Source organism: Lepus europaeus, chromosome X, assembly GCF_033115175.1.
Source record: "Lepus europaeus isolate LE1 chromosome X, mLepTim1.pri, whole genome shotgun sequence".
Lineage (NCBI taxonomy): Eukaryota > Metazoa > Chordata > Mammalia > Lagomorpha > Leporidae > Lepus > Lepus europaeus.
In genome coordinates, this window is record NC_084850.1 from 19,898,409 (window position 1) to 19,914,696 (window position 16,288).

At 43.3% G+C, this 16,288-nt stretch overlaps 1 protein-coding gene across 5 annotated transcripts in view; it reads right to left on the minus strand.

Annotated features, from left to right (window-relative positions):
- FHL1 (four and a half LIM domains 1) overlaps nucleotides 1–14,718 on the minus strand; it is a 72,116-nt gene extending 57,398 nt beyond the window's left edge. For 4 of the 5 annotated variants that reach the window (XM_062183604.1, XM_062183603.1, XM_062183599.1 and 1 more), the window contains exon 1: nucleotides 14,625–14,718. Coding sequence is in view for 1 of the 5 variants with exons in the window: in XM_062183601.1 (XP_062039585.1) it covers nucleotides 9,645–9,666 (22 nt within the window). In the remaining 4 variants the exon portion in view is untranslated. Of the gene's footprint in view, nucleotides 1–9,644; nucleotides 9,779–10,901; nucleotides 10,990–14,624 lie in introns of those variants that run through there. The other variant, XM_062183601.1, reaches the window with a different exon arrangement.
- Nucleotides 14,719–16,288: the final 1,570 nt, after the last annotated feature.

A 16,288-nucleotide genomic window follows, 5' to 3' on the forward strand; every position in this document is an offset into this window, starting at 1 on the left:
TATATTCAACTTTAATTATCTGAAAACCAAGCTTTCACAACTCTCCAACCTCTAGTATGGCTCCGAACTTGCATGGAGTCTGAAAAAATTATTGGATCACAAACCAAAAGTAAAAAAAAAAGAGAAGAAAAAATAGCCTCCAAGATGCCATGTGACATGTTGGGATAAGTCACTCTGCTGCCCACTCAGTCTGGAGATGTTTGTAAAAATGACTTTGGCCTGAGAAAGCAGAGTGGTGCAAGAGAAACAGCAGCAGCAGGACAGGAAAATTGCAGGGAAAGAAAACCAGGGAAAGGAAAACAGAGAGTTCAGAAACAGCAGCAACCAGCAATAGCAGGACACCAGGTACAGGCCAGAGCGACAGTGATGGGACAGACAGTCAGCTAGATACGTTTTGTACATTTGAAGTTTTTTGAGGGGGTGGGAGAGGAAAGGGCAAACTGCATCTCAATATAGTAGCCCTCTGCACAATAATTATTCAGGTAACTGAATAAAACCATGAGAAAGTCATATTTAGCATACTAAAAGCTGGTTTTCCATGCAATTGTGTTAAAGCTGGCATAATGTCTACATACAGAAATTCCGCACTAAAACCTGCTTCAAATCTTTCATAAGGCTCAAAGGATAAGGTTAATCATATATATATATATATATATATATAATCATAAGGTTAATTATATATATGCAAATACATATACACACTGGCTGCAGGTTTGGGGATATAGATATAAAACTTTCATCCCTACTCTCTCATTCTTTACAAATAAGTGTGAAGCTAAATTCAAATTATTTTATTTTTCCTGTTCCTGGGGAACTTGACATCTCAGTGTAACTACCTGAGAAGAATATATACTGCTTTTACATTTATTGGGATTGTTTCTTTCTTGGATATAATTTCCCTCTGGTCCAAGTATGTAATTAGACTATTTACTAAGTAATTCGTTTTCAGACTATCAGTATAATAATCTAGGAAATAAACACCTAGAATTTCTTTGTAATAATATTTCATCTTAAACATGTAGAAGAAAGTTGCATTTTGGACACAGATCTGGTCTTCATTATAGAGAAGAAGACACAAATTTTCAAACTGAAGTTTGGAAAGAAGTTCCCAGACAAGAGTCAATCAGTGAGCGTTAGAAGACAGTGGCAGAACTTTGACTATTGTCTAAATAAGATCAGAGTTGGCAAACTCAAAAGGCTTCCATAGCCTTGGCAACTTGTGACAAGAACCTCGGGTGATTACTGACGCCATAAACAGAGTGTCAATTGTTAAATCAACAACAGGAGTCACTGTGCACTTACTCCCCATGTAGGACCTCTTTCCTTAATGTGCTGTACTATGTGAATTAACAGCATAACTAGTACTCAAACAGTACTTTATACTTCATGTGTCTGCGTGGGTGCAAACTGTTGAAATCTTTACTTAGTATATACTAAGTTGATCTTCTGTATATAAAGATAATTGAAAATGAATCTTGATGAAGAATGGGATGGGAGAGGGAGTGGGAGATGGGATGGTTGCCGGTGGGAGGGTGGTTATGGAGGGAAAAAGCCACTATAATCCAAAAGTTGTACTTTGGAAATTTATATTTATTAAATAAAAATTTAAAAAAAAGAAGACAGTGACAGAAGGAAGACAGTACTGCAAACAAGGCACAAGGGCACTTTTGGGGATGCTATAAACATTCCACATCTTGACTTGTGGCAGTGGTATCATGGGCATATACATCTACCAAAACTCATCAGTTAGAAGTTTGTTGCAGCCAGCGCTGTGGCTCAATAGGCTAATCCTCCGCCTACGGCACCGGCACACCAGGTTCTAGTCCCGGTCAGGGTGCCGGATTCTGTGCCGGTTGCCCCTCTTCCAGTTCAGCTCTCTGCTGTGGCCCGGGAGTGCAGTGGAGGATGGCCCAAGTCATTGGGCCCTGCACCCGCATGGGAGACCAGGAGAAGCGCCTGGCTCCTGGCTTCGGATCAGTGTGGTGCGCCAGCCGCAGCGCGCTGGCCACAGCAGCCATTGGAAGGTGAACCAATGGTAAAAGGAAGACCTTTCTCTCTGTCTCTCTCTCTCACTGTCCACTCTGCCTGTCAAAAAAAATTAAAAACAAAGAAGTTTGTTGCACATAAATAATGCTCAACTAAATAGGTATTTATAGTGGCTGAAGCAAAGACTGACTACTTTATAGTTGCAAGTATAAACTTTTGCCTCCTCCTATTATACTGGCTGCTTGATTTGTTTCCTTAGTGTGAATGGGTTGTGATTGGGTTATTACTACATTGGAAATTCCTGCCTTTTAACAGGTAGAACTTCTTGTGGCCTAGAAAGGAATGGATCTAGGGTATGAACTCTTACATCGACGCTGACATCTAGAAGAGCAGAATCTTTCACAAGGAACTTCAAGTGCCTCTTTAGCATCTAGGATCTACCTGACTGAGAACTTTGATTCAAAACCATCATCATATCATTCACAGGCACATTTTAGAAAGTGCTGAAAAAACTATGGCTTAGTGATATAAAAATTTTTGGACTTTATCACTTTCATATCTGCCTGTGTGTGTGTGTGTGCATGCGTGCACACACTCTAGTCTCTGAGAAACTCAGGAGAAACCTATTTCTTCAGCTCACCCAACCACATGAAAGTACAGATGGCTGAGCACATCTATAAGGAGATGCCAGCAATTGGCTTCAAAAACAAGAATGACGCATAAAACCAGGGCACACAAAGGTCACTGCAAAACCAGTCCTGATCGTCCCCCTAATAAATCAAACATTTCAAATTGGACAGCACTCAAGCAGCCTTATCATCACCCAAAAATTGAAACCGAGTGACAAGATTTGTTCATTAATCAAGTGTAGAACTTTAACTGTATCATCCTCAACAAAACACCTTTACCAACAAAACCTCTGTACTCCCAGCTATCATTTCTGAAGTACTGAAAAGTAAATTTGCAACCCTGTAGATACTACAAAGTCTTGTGATTAAAAAATCAATGGTTGGGGAAAAGTTGAGTAATGGGTACTCAGTTCTATGTGGATAGGAGTTCTGATGTTCTATTGCACAGCAAGGGTGACTACAAAGAATAATAGTGTATTGTATATTTTTCTTTAAAAATCTGATAGAATTCTGAACATGTTCACCATAAAGAAAAGCTAAATGTTTGAGGACATAGACTTGTTTACCATAATTGCACATGGCACAATGTATACATGTATTAAGATATCACATCATAGCCCGTAACTATGTATATTTAATTCTTTTGTGTCAGAAATTTAAAAATAAAGACTGTCTATGGAAAATTTTATGTCTTAGAATATGTATAATATCCAGAGAGTTCTTAAGCTGGTAAATAAAATACAAATTATACAAATAGTAAAACACTGACAATGAAGACTGAGTTTTTTTATTATTCTTTTTTCTATATGTTTCACTGCATTTTAAAAATTACATGTTTCTTCTATGTGTGCATTTAATAGCTATTGTATTTCAAAACTGAGGTGCAAGTCAATCTAGTGGTTTGAATCAACAGGAAAACCCATTTCAGAAGAGAAACACAGTGTACTAGAGGAAGCTGGAAAGAGCTGGCCACTCATTGATAACGCACATATTCATTAGCAGGCAATAATGAGGAACAGGAGCAAAAACTACTTAAAGCCACACCCTCAGGCAAGGGTACAATTTTCTCATCTGTTCAAATAGTAAGCTCTCGATGATGAGAACCCGTATTTATTATCTCATGTAGCTTAGCATTTGTGAGGGCCCTGACTGAAAATGAAGGTGCAGTTTTGTGTTCATAGGCAGCAGAAGGTGGCCCAAGTATTTGGATCCCTGCCACCCATAGAGACCCAGATGTAGTTCTGGGCTTTTGGCTTTGGCTTGCCCCAGCCATGGCCATTCCAGCCATTTGGAGAATGAACCAGCAGATGAAATCTATCTATATATCTTTCTTTCTTTCTTTCTTTTTCTTTCTTTCTTTCTTCCTTCCTTTCTTTCTTTCTCTCTCTCTCTCTCTCTCTCTCTCTCTCTCTCTCATTCTTTCAAATAAATAATAAAAAAATGTAGACACACATATGCAGTTTCTGTCCTTATCCTGTCCTTAGGAAAAAAAAAATAAGGGACAATGTGTTGTTAGCTGACTGCAGGAACATCATACACTGTACTTACACAAATGTAGATGGTATAGCTTACTACACACATAGGTCATATGGTATAGTCTATGGTTCTCAGGCTATAACCCTGTACTGTGCTGTACTGAATACTGCAAGTAACTGTAACACAATTGTAATTATTTGGCTATCAATAGAAAAAGTACAGTAAAAATACTAGGTGAGGGGTGTTTTTTAGCTCCATTACAATCTTATCGGACCACCACTGTATATGTAGTCTACTATTGATTGAAACAGTTATGTGGTAAGTGACTACATAAGCAGCCACACATATTGTGTTTAATTCTATTCTGTCAATGACATTTCTGTATAGAGTGACACCAGCTCTCCTCACTCCACATCTGTCCTGAGAAGCATCTGCTCTGGCCCAGCCCAAATTAGGATTACAGCAACAGTGCCCAAAGTGAATCTGGGGAAAACAGCAGCAGACTAATGAGCTGAAAAGATGTAGCGCACACGGTGAGCCTGGGACAAAGAAAGTGGGCTCAGCCAGATGAACTGAAAAAAGTCACCCTGAGAGTGAGACAGACACACGCAGCGGAGACCCAAAGACAGAGTGACCCACACAGCTACAGAAAGAAATTAAGAGGGACAGAGGAAAAAGGGAAGAAAAGCTAAAGAACCAAATTTTTGAGTGAGTGCCAGATTAAACAACAATTATGTTTGTCTGCTTCAGTGACATCACACTGCCAGCATTCACTACAATTTAGCTTCCTACTTAAGTTTTGAAAACAGATGCAATCTTTAAAAATGCTTTCCTACAATTTAAACATAAATCTAATTTTATAGTTTAAAGCATGGTTTTCGTGGAGCAGCAGCCCTAATTCTGGTCTTCCAGGCTACCATGTCTAAAGACTCACAGAGCTGCCTTTCATTTTTGCACCTCTACAGGTATACTACATAAGCCTTGGTACTTGACACTTGCCCTGTTGGCCAGGGGACATCCAATTCAGGGCTACATGCAACAAGAGGTTCCCCTCCTCTGATGTTCAATTTCAGTACAGCAAAAAAAATGAGAAAAATGACTGTACTGTTTACAATTGTTCTGATCATATTTTCTTTTCATTTTTTGACAGGCAGAGTGGACAGTGAGAGAGAGAGACAAAGAGAAAGGTCTTCCTTTGCCGTTGGTTCACCCTCCAATGGCCACCGCGGCTGGCGCGCTGCAGCCGGCGTACCACGCTGATCCGAAGCCAGGAGCCAGGCGCTTCTCCTGGTCTCCCATGCGGGTGCAGGGCCCAAGCACTTGGGCCATCCTCCACTGCACTCCTGGGCCACAGCAGAGAGCTGGCCTGGAAGAGGGGCAACCAGGACAGAATCCGGCGCCCCGACCGGGACTAGAACCCGGTGTGCCGGCACCGCAAGGCGGAGGATTAGCCTGTTGAGCCACGGCGCCGGCCTGATCATATTTTAAAATTAAGAAAGAGTTGGCTTTTTGGTATCCTTTAGTATAGCTAACATACTTCCATCACAAAAGCTTGTTCTTCTGAGGCACAGGACATCATAAAGTTCACAGCTGAAAGAATGTTTAATCAGGAAATACAAATTTATTTGTGTATGGAGAAGACCTAAAAATTCAAACTAACTCTGGCCTTCGCTCTGGACCTAGATATGTTATGCTCATTCAACTGCAGAATCTTCAGATAGAATCACCGTCCTTTCCCAGAGCACAGAAAACATACCTGGAATCCTGAGGTCTCTGCTAGCCATAAGGATGGCGTCTCCTCCATCACAGAAAGTAAGTGCCGTTTTTACTCGGAGGGTTAAGAAGAACAACACCTATCCTTCCTAAAGTTGGAAATCCTTCTTCTCTCTCTCCAGTGTCTGGAATTAGGCTAGATGATTATAAATTTTGTTTTAGTTTAATAATGAAAAAATATAACCTTGAATCAGGTATAAAAATGAAGGTGACAAGGGTATTTACAGCAATGAATTTTTTTACTCAACTTGGAGGAAGAGAAAATTGAGGGAGCCATCATAAAGCTTCTCTAGACAGTGCGACGAACTTGAGTCCACCATTTTAAAATTACTTCACTTTGGAGCTGGCACTGTGGTCTGGTGGGTTAAGTAGCTGCTTGTGATGCCTGCATCCCTTATGGGAGTGCTGGCTCAAGTCTCAGCTTCTGTGCCCCTGATCCAGCTCCTTGCTAATGGACTGGGAAAGCAGAAGTAGATGGCCCAAGTATTTGGGTCCCTACCACCCACTTGGGAGACCCAGATGAAGTTCTTGACTCCCAATTTTGGCCTGGCTCAACCCTGGCTTTTGCAACCACTTGGGGAGTGAACTAGCCTGTTCACTGTGTGTGTGTGTGTGTGTGTGTCCCCTTCTCTCCCTGTCATTCTCCTTTTCTAACAGATAAATCTTTCCAAAACATTACTGCCTATTTAAGGGAATAAAATAATGTCACTAATTTCTAGGTGGCAGATTATGATTGATTTTTATTTTCTTCTTGGGGCTTTTCTGCATTTTCTCTTTTTTTACTATAATGGAAAAGTAGCACTTACGTCACTGAAAAAATTCGATCTTAGAAAGGATTATGCATTCTTTCAAATGTTATCAGATCTCTCGAGCATGCTCTCCTATCAATAGAGGAAGGCCAAATCAAGCAGTATCACCATGCATGTCTACACACAGTGGTTGATTACCCAAGTGGCTGACTGATGTAGTCCAAATCAGGATATTATTATTATAATCAGAATCTAGGGCTCACAATCCTATGTGGAAATCAAAACATGTATTTTATCTAAATAACAGCTCTTTTTTTTCCAGAATCCTGGCCCTTGAGAATCATGGTTAAAATTCCTTTCCAATTTAAAGTAAATGAAATGAAACACAAGGTTCTTTTTCTGCCCACACACACAAAAACTGCTTTCCAGACAAAATATGATTGTTATTGGACTTTTTAAAATTTTTCCTCTTTTTATGCTCTAAAAGAGAACACATCAAAAGTTAAAATAATATTTAGAAGTCGAAATAAAACTCCCACATATGAAAAAATGAATTTGTTTATGATGCAAACAACTTCTATAGTAATCACAATGTTTAAACTATGTAAAAAGAAAAAAGAACCAAATGCTGTCTTTACTGAGTTCTACAGGGCACTCCTAAGAAAGGTCAAAGGTAAACTGCTGAAAGGATATAAACACAATTAGTGGGCCCGGCGCCGTGGCCTAGCGGCTTAAGCCACCATCTGCAGCACCGACATCCGATATGGGTGCCGGTTAGAGTCCTGGCTGTTCTACTTCTGAACCAGCTCCCTGCTGGAGATCCTGGGAAAGCACCAGAAGATGGCCCAATTCTTTGGGCTCCTTCACCCATGTGGATGAACTGTATAAAGCTCCTGGCTCCTGGCTTTGGCTTGGCCCAGCCCTAGCTGGTGAGGCCATTTGGGGAGTGAATCATCAGATGAAAGACTTTTCTCTCTGCCTCTGCTTCTGCCTTTCCCTCTCTAACTCTGCCTTTCAAATAAATAAATCTTTTTAAACACACACACACACACACACACTTAGCTGACTTCCAGGGCCATGGTTATCAAAGCACTGACTCAAAATTTTAGGTATGATGGAAAATGGATATTCTCCAAAATGACAATCATAGTCTCAATTGGAATAGATTTGCAGAAAAATTCCATGTCGAAGTAAATTCTCATCAGCTAAGGAAGGTATAGCAATTCACCACTCAATTCTCTAACTAAATACAGTATAACCTGTCATCTACATGTTATTTAAGATGTATTTATTTGAAAGACAGAGTGACACACACACTGAGAGAGAGAGAGAGAATCTTTCAACCATTGGTTCACTCCCCAAATGGCTGCAATGGCCAGGGATGGCCCAGGTCGAAGTCAGGAGCCAGGCACTCCATCTGGGTCTCCCACATGGGTGGCAGGGAGTCAAGCACTTGGGCCATCTTCTGCTGCTTTCCCACAAACATTAGCAGGAAGCTGGATCAGAGGTGGAGCAGCTGAGACTCAATTGTACTCTGATATGGGATGCCAGAGTCGTAAGCTGCAGCTTAATACTCTGAGCTCTTACAACGCTATTTCTGAAATATACCTTTTACCCGAAACTAGTTATTCTCCTCTCTCTAGCAGATTCCACAACTCACCTCCAACCTTTGGAGCAAGCAGCAAGGACAGTGGCTTATTCACGGGATATCAATTCAAATCCCAACTCTATCACCTATTAACTGTACAATCTTAAGTACGTTACTTAACTAACCTTTCTCACTCCTATCTGTAAAATGTGCATCATAACTACTCTGTAGAGTTGCTGTGAAGATCAAATTAGATAATGGGTATAATTTCAATCCGCATAATTCTTGGAATTATAAGAATTATTCAGTTAATGTTGGTTCCCCCTTATCCCCTACTCCTCATGGCTTAATACAAGTATAGTCAAATTTAACACTCATGGTATTAATTGCTCTCAAGCAAACTCAACAACATATGGGACATACAGTAATTTTTGAATGATGCATGTCATGTGACAATATGAAGTTAACATGCTCCATGAGGCGAAAGATGAACTTAATTTTGAATTCTACTTCCAAGCCTGACCAGCTGTGGGACTTAGGGCAAGTTACTTTACCTCTCTGAGCCTGGTGCCCAATTTATTAAAAGAGAATATATAATTATCCTTTTAATTATTCGGGTTGTGAGCCCAATTGATGACTCAGTCACATCAAAGACATTGCCAGGTACTGGAGTTGTGGCGTGGCAGCTTAAGTTGCTGTTTATGATGCCAGCATCCTATATGGGTGCCTGTTCGAATCCTGGCTGCTCCACTTCTGCTCCAGCTCCCTGTTAATGTGCCTGGGAAAGCAGCAGAGGATGGCTCAAGTCCCTGGACTCCTGCACCCATGCAGGATACTGGGAAGAAGCTGCTGGTTCCTGGCTTCAGATCAGTCTAGTTCCGCCATTGCAGCCATTTGGGGAGTGAACAAGCAAATGGAAGATTCTCTCTCTCTCTCTCTCTCTCTCTCTCTCTCTCTCTTTCCCTCACTCTCGCTCTCTGTGTAAACTCTTTCAAATAAATAAGTGAATCTTTAAAAGAAGAAAGACTTCCAGACTTATGTTATGAAGTCATTATTACCCTGATATCCAAATCAGAAAAATAACACCAAAAACTAAAACCATGAACTAATAGTTCTGAACATAGATATAAAAAAAAGACACTGTCATTGTTCTCTACTCTCCTGGAATTATGTTTTATTGCATTATGTTGAAGAAATTTCATCAGCATTGTCATTGACATTTCAGGATAATTCTTTATGGTAGAATATTTCCCTGTGTGTTGGAGGATGTTTGAACAGCATTCCTGGCCTGAACATTATGAAAGACTGCTGTGGGGAAAAACCACCCTGGTTGAAAACCACTAGTCTAGCACTACTCAAAAGCAGGGGAATTCTCCAAGACCTCAGGAGATAGCCCTGCAGGAGAGGAAAGGCTTACTTGAGCTACTGTGTAATATTACTCACTCTTCTGGGCTTGCTTCTTCATCCATTAGTATCCGTAATTCAAATCTGACCAGAGACAGATGCTTTAAACCATCGGAATGTCCTTTAAATCTCAGGAAGAAACGCTGGCCATCTATTTACACAGTGATACAATGCTGAATTCAAACACAAAGAAACATGCTATATTCAATGTACCTTTATAGAACTGTTGATGTTTTATATATTGTGTATATGTATGGAATTATCACACTGTATCCCAGAAATATGCACTGTGGGAAATATCCTCACCTGTGCACTCAAGAAATGGACTCAGACTCAGAAAGTGCAGTAAAAATGAGACTTACTATCAGTCTTGAAAGATTAGGTGTCTGAAGAGCAGGCACACCCACAGCAGCTACAGCAAACAATTTATATCCTATCATGCAGGTCCCTCCTCTGATTCCTCATTGGCTGAGTAATATGGGATGTACCATCTTCCCCCACATCACTTAAGTTAGAAAGTTACCTTCCTCCTTCCTTCTCTGTACTTTAATTTCCTCTTATGAATTGGCTACTCCATAGTATCCTGTTTGCTAGTGAAGTTTTGCTCTATCTGCAAGTCAGCTAACAGTGATTTTCCATTTTGTGCTGAAAATGGACCACTGGACATTTTCTTACGTGCAAAATTATGTCAACTAAAAATTTAAAAATGGATGGGTGTCAGGACACAGCAAGTTAAGCCACTGTTTGAGATGCCCGCTTCCCATATTAGAGCACTAGTTCAAGTCCCAGCTACTCTGCATGTCTGATCCAGCTCCCTACTAATTTGCCTGAGAAAGAGCAGATGATGGTCCAAGTACCTGAGTTCCTGTTCTCCACATGGGAGACCTGGTGGCAGTTGCTGGCTCCAGGCTTTGTCCTGGTCCAGCCCTGGCTGCCACAGTCATTTAGGGAGTGAATCAGTGAATGAAAAATCTCTATCTCTTTCAAATAAGTAAATCTTAAAAAATAAAAAACCAAGGAAAAGGCCAAAAACCCTAAGATGACTAATAAATCATATTATAGTCCTTCCTCAGTATCCCCAGGGATTAGTTAGGATGCCCTGCAAATGCCAAAATATGTGGATACTCAAATGCCTTACTAAAATGGCATAGTATTTGCACATAACCTATGTACATCTTCTCATGTACATTAAATTATTTGCATATCATTTGTAATACTTAATACATGTATTAAATTTTATGGAAGAAGCTGTTATACTAACAAGGAAAGTTGCTAAAGACAAAGAAAAAATATTACCTGTCCAGTGCAAAAGCAATTCTTCTCTGAGTATTTTCAATGAGAGGTTGGTTGAATATGGAACATACAGATATGGAAATCCACTGTACTGCTCAAAATGAAAATATGTCTTAGTTGGCAAAGTATAGAATTTATACAGTGAACAAATAAATCACTGGAAAGAAATGACTCCACTTGGGGGACAGTGTTGTGACACAACAGATTAAGTTGCCACTTCAATGCCAGCATCCCATATTGAAGCACTGGTTTGAGTTTCAGCTGCAGTATTTCCAATCCAGCTCCCTGCTAATACACCTGGGAAAGCAACAGAAGATGGCCTAAATGCTTAGTTACCTGCCATCCACGTGGGAGACCTGGATGGAGTTCCTGGCTCCTGACTTCAACTTGGCCCAGCCCCAGCCCCTGTGGCAATTTGGACAGCAACCCAGTGGATGGAAGATCTCTTTCTCTTTCTGTCTCTCCCTCTGTGTGTCACTCTGCCTTTCAAATAAATACTAAAAAATCATTTCACTCTGAGTGGTTGAACCATATTTAATGTACATAAAGTCATTATGTTACTGTCCAAAAGACTACAGACAACTTCTGATTATTCACAACCCTCAGTTTTTCTTTTTTTAAAAAAACTATTGTATTATTTATCCAAAAGGCAGAGTAAGGGAGACAGAAGGGGAGAAACAGAGATCTTCCATCCTCTGGTTCACTCCCCTAAATGGCCACAAGAGCTAGGGCTGGGTCACACCACAGCCAGGAGTCCAGAATGCCATCCAAGTCTACCACATGGGAGCCAGGGACCCCAAGTATTTGGACCATCTTCAGCTGCTTTTCCTGGCACATTAGCAGGGAACTGGATCTGTACAGAGGAGGTCACTCAGAACAAACCAATGGTCACATAGTCTACTCTGCTACCAAAAAAAAACAGCTTTCTTTGCCCTCATCCAAGAGGAGCTGAAAGAAAAGATCTTTTAAGAGAAAGTCACTACAGTCTACTCCCTTTTACCCCAAATCTAAGCAACTGGTAGTTCAACGAACAACAACAAAAATGTTGGCAAAAGTGAGGGAAAGCAGCCAAGTAGATAAGGCCTAAAGTTCAAGCAAGCACGAACATTTGTTCAACTCCCACAAGGTTATAAAAGCCAATGCTGCTGGCATCAGAGGGGAAACTGGGGAGGGGTGTGTGGAACAAGGGAAGGGAGAGGTGGAGAATAGGAAACAGGGATCAATCTCGGAGATTAGTTGGCATTACTTCAACAAACTGCTATTTTTTAAGAGTCCAAATTTAAAAGTAAAGTTCAATTTCTTGCACAGATAACTGATTTACAAATTACTTTCAAATGGATGTATAACTTGATCATACTTTTTGTTAATTTCTGAAATCTCTTCATCTTTTTTTCCCTCCAGGCTCACATGAGGAACAGGTTCTTAGAAAGTCAGGTAAAAGCCACTTCGTTTACTCCTTTTGTCTAGAGAGAAACAGGCCCACGTCCCACAAACACGCTTCTCTCTGAAAATGATTTTACTATTTTACTTTTACCCTTCTATTCCTGAGACACAGAAAAGAAAAACGGGCTTAAGCTATACTGTAAAAATGTTATTTTTTGGACTGTTGTCTGTGCACAGAATGCCTATCATATGAATATTTGAAATGGTGTATAGGTTATCTTGGTCAGTAAATATGAACCATCTGTCTTATTAAAGTGGTCAATTAGTTTAATAAATATTAACTCCAGTGTTCTGGTATAATACAAACGGAATTTACCAACTTAAATGTTACACTTTTTTTAAGTTTTACTTAAAAATCTAGACTTGGCTGAAAAAAAATTTCCTCCACTGGAAATTAAACACTGGAATGGTAGCCTAGAATTTCAGTCTCCATGGTAGTCTTGGACTTCATATTAAGTGTGAGGCGCTTTGCACACACTATAGTCCAACAGAACAAATTTCTGTTGCCCAAAGATTATATTTTCTCTTAAAAATGTGCAGTAAGAATTTTTCAAAACTACAAGTAAAGACTAGATTTTAACCTTATGGAACTAAAATAGGAAAACATTATAGCTTCACCATATTAAAGGCCAGCGCCTATTTAATACATGGTCATCTTAAACAAATATGAGCATGAGCTTCCAAAGTCAAAGCTTGCAGCCCAGAAGCCTTGCTTCTTCAGTCTAAAGAATAGGGAGGGCTAGTTCCTGGAGATTAACTGGGAAGGAAGAGGCTTTACAAAATTTCATGAGACCCTTAATTTCGACTTGTGCTGTTCTGCAAATGTTCAACCTATTTCCAAGGAAAAACATAACATTGATATTAAAACTGCCTTAATCAAGGTAACAAAATTCCTGATGTTCTGTAAGCTTGCCACAGATTTGATAACCCAGGGAAGAATTACAAGCAATTACAAAATGATAGCTCCAATTAGGAAAACTGGATCTATTCCAAAGTCAAATCTAAGGACGCTCAGAAAATCCCAATGGAACAATTTCAATGAATAGTACAAGGGACCACGTTTATTCTAGTGGCAAAGACACAGGTAAATGCTACTACTCCCATTCTTCTGGAGGCTATGCAACCTGCTACAACAATGTTTATCTCTTGCCCTTTAGGAAATTAAAATACCAAACCTCGTTAATAAGCCTGAAAAACTCACGCACTCTGAAATGCAGACACTAATACAGCACCCAGCACGCACCACACAGTCTTTGCCTTGTCCTAGGCTGATTTTGAAACCTCTGCCTAGACCTAAACGGCCAAGTGGTCGAGAGGAAGCAAAGAGAAAGAGAAACTTCGAAAGCAGAAACCTCTCTCCCAGAGCCTAGAACAGAATGTACCTTGTAGAGATTTTACAGTTTGGGTGCTGGAAAGGTCACACCCTGCAATTTTGAAAACCCACCTTCTAAGGCTCACCCCCACGATACAATCTTCCTCTGGCTTCTCCAGGTCCTTCTGCCCTGGTGCTGAAATCCCCCTCTCTCCCCACCCTGATTCTCCAAACCCCCTCCACCCTCTCCAAGAAGAGACCCACAGCAGGCCCTCCCCCAGCCTCTGCATTCTCTCCGCACCCCACCCCTAGTCCTCCAACCACACCCCCCAGCATCCCCGACCAGCAAACCCAGTCCAGTCCTCTCACCTCCACTCTCTTGCATCCCTCACTCCTGCCACTCTCTTTGAAAGCACCAGGGCAGAGCCCTTCTTTCCCCTTTGCCAATCCCCTCCATCCTTTAAAGGAGAAAACCAAGGGGGAACCCCCCTTCCGTCTTCCCCGATTCCCTCCAAACCCACTAGCTATTGCTTTTCGAAAAACCAAAGAGGTGCCCCCACCTCGCCCCACCCCCACGGCCCGCCATGGTTAATGAGAAGACCAAGGGACCCCCTCCTCTTCCTTCCCACTCCCCACCATCCCCGCAGAAGACAGTGAGAGCGCCCCTTTTACTCCCACCGCCCTCCACAATCTGCCTCCCCAGGCTCGCCCAGGGTGAGAGCCCAAGGGAAGCCAGACACCCACCCTAGGGTACCTATCAATCCCGGTTCGACACCCGGCAGCCCGTGACGTCCCCAGCCCCCTCCCCAGCGAGGCCGCTGAAGCCCGAGGCCGCAGGTAGCCAGCCCGGGAAGGCCGGGCAGCCGGGTCGGCAGGGCTGGAGGGCAACGGCTCCCTCGGGACGCGGGCTGCCGGGCTGGCGGGCGGGCGGCACACACGCACGCACTTGGGGAGAGGCGCGGGCTGACTACCTGGGGATGCTCCTCCGTGCAGCTGTCGCGGCGTTGGCGGCCGCTGCCTGCACCGAAGCCGAGGCGCGGCGGCGGCGCGGCTGCGGACTGAGCCCCCTCGGCCGGGCGTTGGATGTAGGGCGCGGGAGGGGCGCGAGGGGAGGGGCGCGCGCGGGGTAGAAGGGGAGGGAGGGAACGCGCGCGCGGGGGCGGGCGCGGCCTGGGCGGGGCTGGGCTGGGCGCGCGCCAGCCGGGGTTCTGCCCGTGGCGCGGGGGGCTGTGTTGCGGGGAGCGCGCGCGCAGGAGCCAGGCTGCTGGGCACAGGGTGGGGGCGGCTCACCACGCAGCCGGCGCGTCCACGTGCCCCCGCCTCAGAAGAAGCCTGGCTGCCTGCAAGGCGCGGGCTCGCGGGGAAGGTGGCTGAGGAGAGGAGGTGACAGGACCGGCTGGGCTCTGAAGGCGGGGAGGAGGGCGGCTGGGGGTGCCTAGGCACCCCCCTTCCCTACCCCGGGCTGCAGGCTGCCGAGGCCGTCGGGGAGTCACGAGTCACTGCGGGCAACCGCGGCCAGGGCAGGGGAGGTGGGAGCAACAAAGAGAGTGGAGCTAAGGATGGCGTGTCGCCTCACGGAAAGGCTCGCTAACCTGCGCACTCCCTGAGAAGCAGCGTTCAGTCGGAGCGCCCTTCGTCTAGGCCGGCAACTGCAAAACCCCGTGGTTTTGAAGACCCCTCCCCTTAGTAACAAGCCTCAGGAAGCTGAAAGAGCGCGGTCCAGAAGCTCCTGAAGGCTTTACATCACTGGAAAGAGCTGATGGCAGAGCGGCGGGTGGCGATTCATTCATTCAGTTTACTGAGCTCTCGCCATGTGCCAAGCCCTGTGCCAGGCGCTGGATGTACAGCAAAGTCGCGTCGATATCCCTCTGCCTTGGGAGCTTCCAACCTGGGGCGGGGGTGGGGGGGAGACGCTAAAGAAGTGAGAAAAAGCTAATTTAGTCTGCGCAGCAAAAAAGGGGCTGCAGATACTGTGGTTAAGAAAGGCGGGATATAGTATTTAAGGTGAGCCCCAAGACATATGAAAGAAGCATCCATATAAAGAGCCGAGGAGAAGCTTTCCAGAAAGAGGAAGAAGACTATAAGAAAGCCACAAGGAGGGGGCACATCTTGATGTCTTGAAATTAAACAGTAATTATTGTGTTTGGTGTCAGGAGAGCTAGGCAGAGCTGCAGTATAAGGCTGGGCAGGTGGGCAGAGACCAGATCGTGGACTGTGTCCTAATGCATTGATTTCCCCAGTTTTATTTGTACACTTGGCCTGCCATATCCATGGACTCAACCATCCTCACATGGAAAAAAAAACTGCATCTGTTCTGAATTTATCATTATTCCCCGAACAATATGATATAACAACTATTTTCAATACAGCACTACCCTCATGTTATATAAGGCACTTAAGCAACCAAGTATTCGGGGATCTTCAGAAGTCAGGTCCCTGCCTAGGCAACTGGAATGAGAGCTGGATTGGCCCTCAGTATGAAAAAAGACATTCTCTGATGTGAGGAGGACCGTGGAGGTAGATGATGATGGGGAGCAGTGATGGGCAAAAGCAATTAGAATCTGATGACTCCTGTTTTCCCATGGTGCACAAACTGAGCCACGGCCATAAGCCCTTGCAAAGGAGCTCTGACCTT